Raw genomic sequence first — 2,892 nt, forward strand, 5'->3', positions numbered from 1 at the left:
ATGGGTGTTTGTAGGCTTTTTGTAATGTAGGTAAACATTTATCATGAAGCACATGTGGCATCTTCAGAAAGACGTTAGAAGGGATTTATGATTAACGTTAATTGATTTTGGGAAGAGTTTAAAAGATAGAGGGATTTCTCTGGATGGTGTCAGAGAAAAATTCTTTGAACGGGCATCTTAATTTCTATCAAGAAAGCAGTTGGACTAGAGCTCTACTTGATAAAGGGGCAGCTGGCTCTCTTATTTGCCTAAAGAGGTGTTTGGTTAATTTTCTGTGTGGCTGTGACAGTTTTCTTAGTGGTAGTTATATTTGTACTGATTTGAAAGTGGTCTTGTTTTGATAAATCGTGCTCACATAGAGGTCTTGTCAGATATTGGCTTTCTAGAATCATGCTATTCCCCAGGGTTAGACTGTGGCTTGACTGGTGGTGGATGTGTGTTCCAAGGTCAATTTCTCAGCCACACGAAGACCTCACTGGCAGATCTAGGCTAGTTCCCTTCTATCATAGGTCTTTCATCTCTGTCACTGTTTGTTTGGGGTTAAAAAATTTAAATTTTTATTTTTTTGGTAACACTTGTGGTGCTCCAGTCTTACTCCTAGCTCTGTGTTTAGGGGTTACTCCTGATGCTGCTCAGGTGACTATATGTGATGTGGGAGATTGAACTAAGAGGTCAGCTGCATGCAAAGCAGGTGCTTAACCTTGGACTGTCTCTCTGACCTGGGCCTAGTAATTGAGAAAAAGAAATTCCTGTCCTAAGGAAGCTCCCTCAAGAGAAGTACACATAAATAAACTATACTATACTAAACTATACTGTGACACTTGTAATAATAAAAATGATTTAGTTTATTTATCTGTTTATTTGAGTTTTCAAGACACATTGCTTCTGCTTAGGGACTAGCTGGGCTTGACTTCATGCAAGGCAAATATCTTAATTCCTGTATTATGTCTAATAGAAATGTTAAAAGCAACTTCAACAAATTAGTATTTAATATATATGCAAGTTTTATTTCAAACTTCTTTTAAAAAAGAACTGTTTAATAACATTTGTTGAAATAATTTCACTTTCTAATCATGTAATTTTTACCCTATTAATTTATTTTTTAATTAAAAGTATCAATTTTTTGTTTTTAGGACCACACCTGGTAGTTCTTGGGGGTCACTCCTAGTGATGCTTGGGAGACCCTGGGTGCTGGGGGTACAACCAGGGTTCCTTTGCATACAAAGTGTGCCTGTCACCCTGCTGAGCTATTTTCTAGGCCCTCAACTATGATTTCTATTATCAAAATAGAAAGTATAATTACATAAGATTATTATATTGGGTAAAATAAAGGAGTAGATATCTGTTGAAGATTATACAAGTGTCTCATGGTGAGTTGAAAGTCACTATACTTTTAATTTTCATCAAGCATATGCAGTCTTTTGCTATATCAATTATATAAGCCTAAATAGAGACTGGAGAGAGATGCTCAGAAGGCTGGACCATATGTTCTGCATTTGCAAGGCTCTGAGTTCTATCCTTGGAAACATATGTGCCTTTCCCAGGCACTGCCAGGGGCATCCCTAGTAGCCCCAACAATTCACATTTTTAAGATTTATAGCATTTAAAAAATGTGTTGCTTTGATCCATGTTCAGTGGTTCTCAGGGTTTCCTCCTGGTTCTGAGTTCAGGGATCACTCCAGGTGGGGCTCAAGGGGACCATATATGGTGCTGATATCAAGCCTGGTTGTCCTGAAACCAAATGCTTTAACCACTGTACTAGCTTTCTGACACAATTATTTACATATTTTAAAATTAATAAAATTTTTAGGAAAGTCTAACATATAGTCTCATATAGCAGTCCCATGTTGTTATTCCAACAGAGACCTAGTAAAAAAAACTTCATTGCATGTTGAAGTATAACATGTATCTGTAAAATCATGAATTTTGACTTATTTTCATTCCAAACAGGACGTTCCTTAGGGCAAGTTTCATGTCTTTATTACGAAGACTGTAGATCAGGGGATTAAAGAGAGGAGTCATCACTGAATATATCAGTGTGAGAATCTTCTGCATCAAAACTGGAATTCCATATGTAGGACTCACATACATCACCATGACTGTCCCATAGAAAAGTGACACTACAGCTAAATGAGAACCACAGGTGGAAAAGGCCTTTCTCCGGCCAGCTGCAGAAGGGACCTGAAAAACAGTTCTGAGCAACAAGGTGTAGGATCGAAGAATGTATAAAACAGTGAAAAAGAGGACAAGGGAGCTCTGAGCATAAAAAATAAATTCAGTAATGGGGGCTGGAGCACAGGACAGAGCCATTAGTGGGTCCATATCACACAGAAAGTGGTCAATGATATTGGAACCACAGAAAGGGAGTTGGGAAATGAAGAAGATGGGGATGGGATAGCCAAGGAATCCAACAAACCAGCACAGAGACACCAGCATTCTGCACAGCTTCCCAGTCATGATGGTGGGGTAGTGTAGTGGGCGGCAGATGGCTAGGTATCGATCATAAGCCATTACTGCCAGGAACAGACACTCAGTTGTGCCCAGGGAAAAGAAGAAATAGAACTGGAGGAAACAGCCCGAAAATGAGATGGTCTTGGTTTTAGAGAGAATGTTGGCTAGCATGTTAGGGACAGTGGAGGACACATACCAGATCTCCAGGAAGGCAAAGTTTCCCAGTAGAAAGTACATGGGTGTATGTAGCCGAGGTTCCCTTCTCACAGCGCAGACAATGGCTCCATTTCCCAGCAAGGTTAAGACATAAACCACCAAAAGGAATGAAAAGAGGAAGATCTGTATCTCCCAGCAGCCAGGAAATCCCAGGAGAACAAATTCAGTCACAAAATGTGATGCTGACCTGTTCATGGGTCTTAAATCTAAGAAAAAAGATATAAA

The 2,892-nt window shown here is 39.3% G+C and overlaps 1 protein-coding gene across 1 annotated transcript; it reads right to left on the bottom strand.

Moving 5' to 3' along the window:
• Window positions 1-1,917: 1,917 nt before the first annotated feature.
• LOC130041235 (olfactory receptor 11H4) lies at window positions 1,918-2,892 on the bottom strand. Its single transcript, XM_056133301.1, has one exon. The coding sequence runs from the start codon at window positions 2,860-2,862 to the stop codon at window positions 1,918-1,920; it is 945 nt and encodes a 314-aa protein (XP_055989276.1). The 5' UTR covers window positions 2,863-2,892.

The sequence above is a fragment of the Sorex fumeus genome, unplaced genomic scaffold, assembly GCF_029834395.1.
Source record: "Sorex fumeus unplaced genomic scaffold, SorFum_2.1 ptg000098l, whole genome shotgun sequence".
Taxonomy (NCBI): domain Eukaryota; kingdom Metazoa; phylum Chordata; class Mammalia; order Eulipotyphla; family Soricidae; genus Sorex; species Sorex fumeus.

What these genes read in the sequence shown, in the direction of transcription:
- LOC130041235 (XM_056133301.1), bottom strand. Translation starts at nt 2,862, where the DNA reads ATGAACAGGTCAGCATCACATTTTGTGACTGAATTTGTTCTCCTGGGA.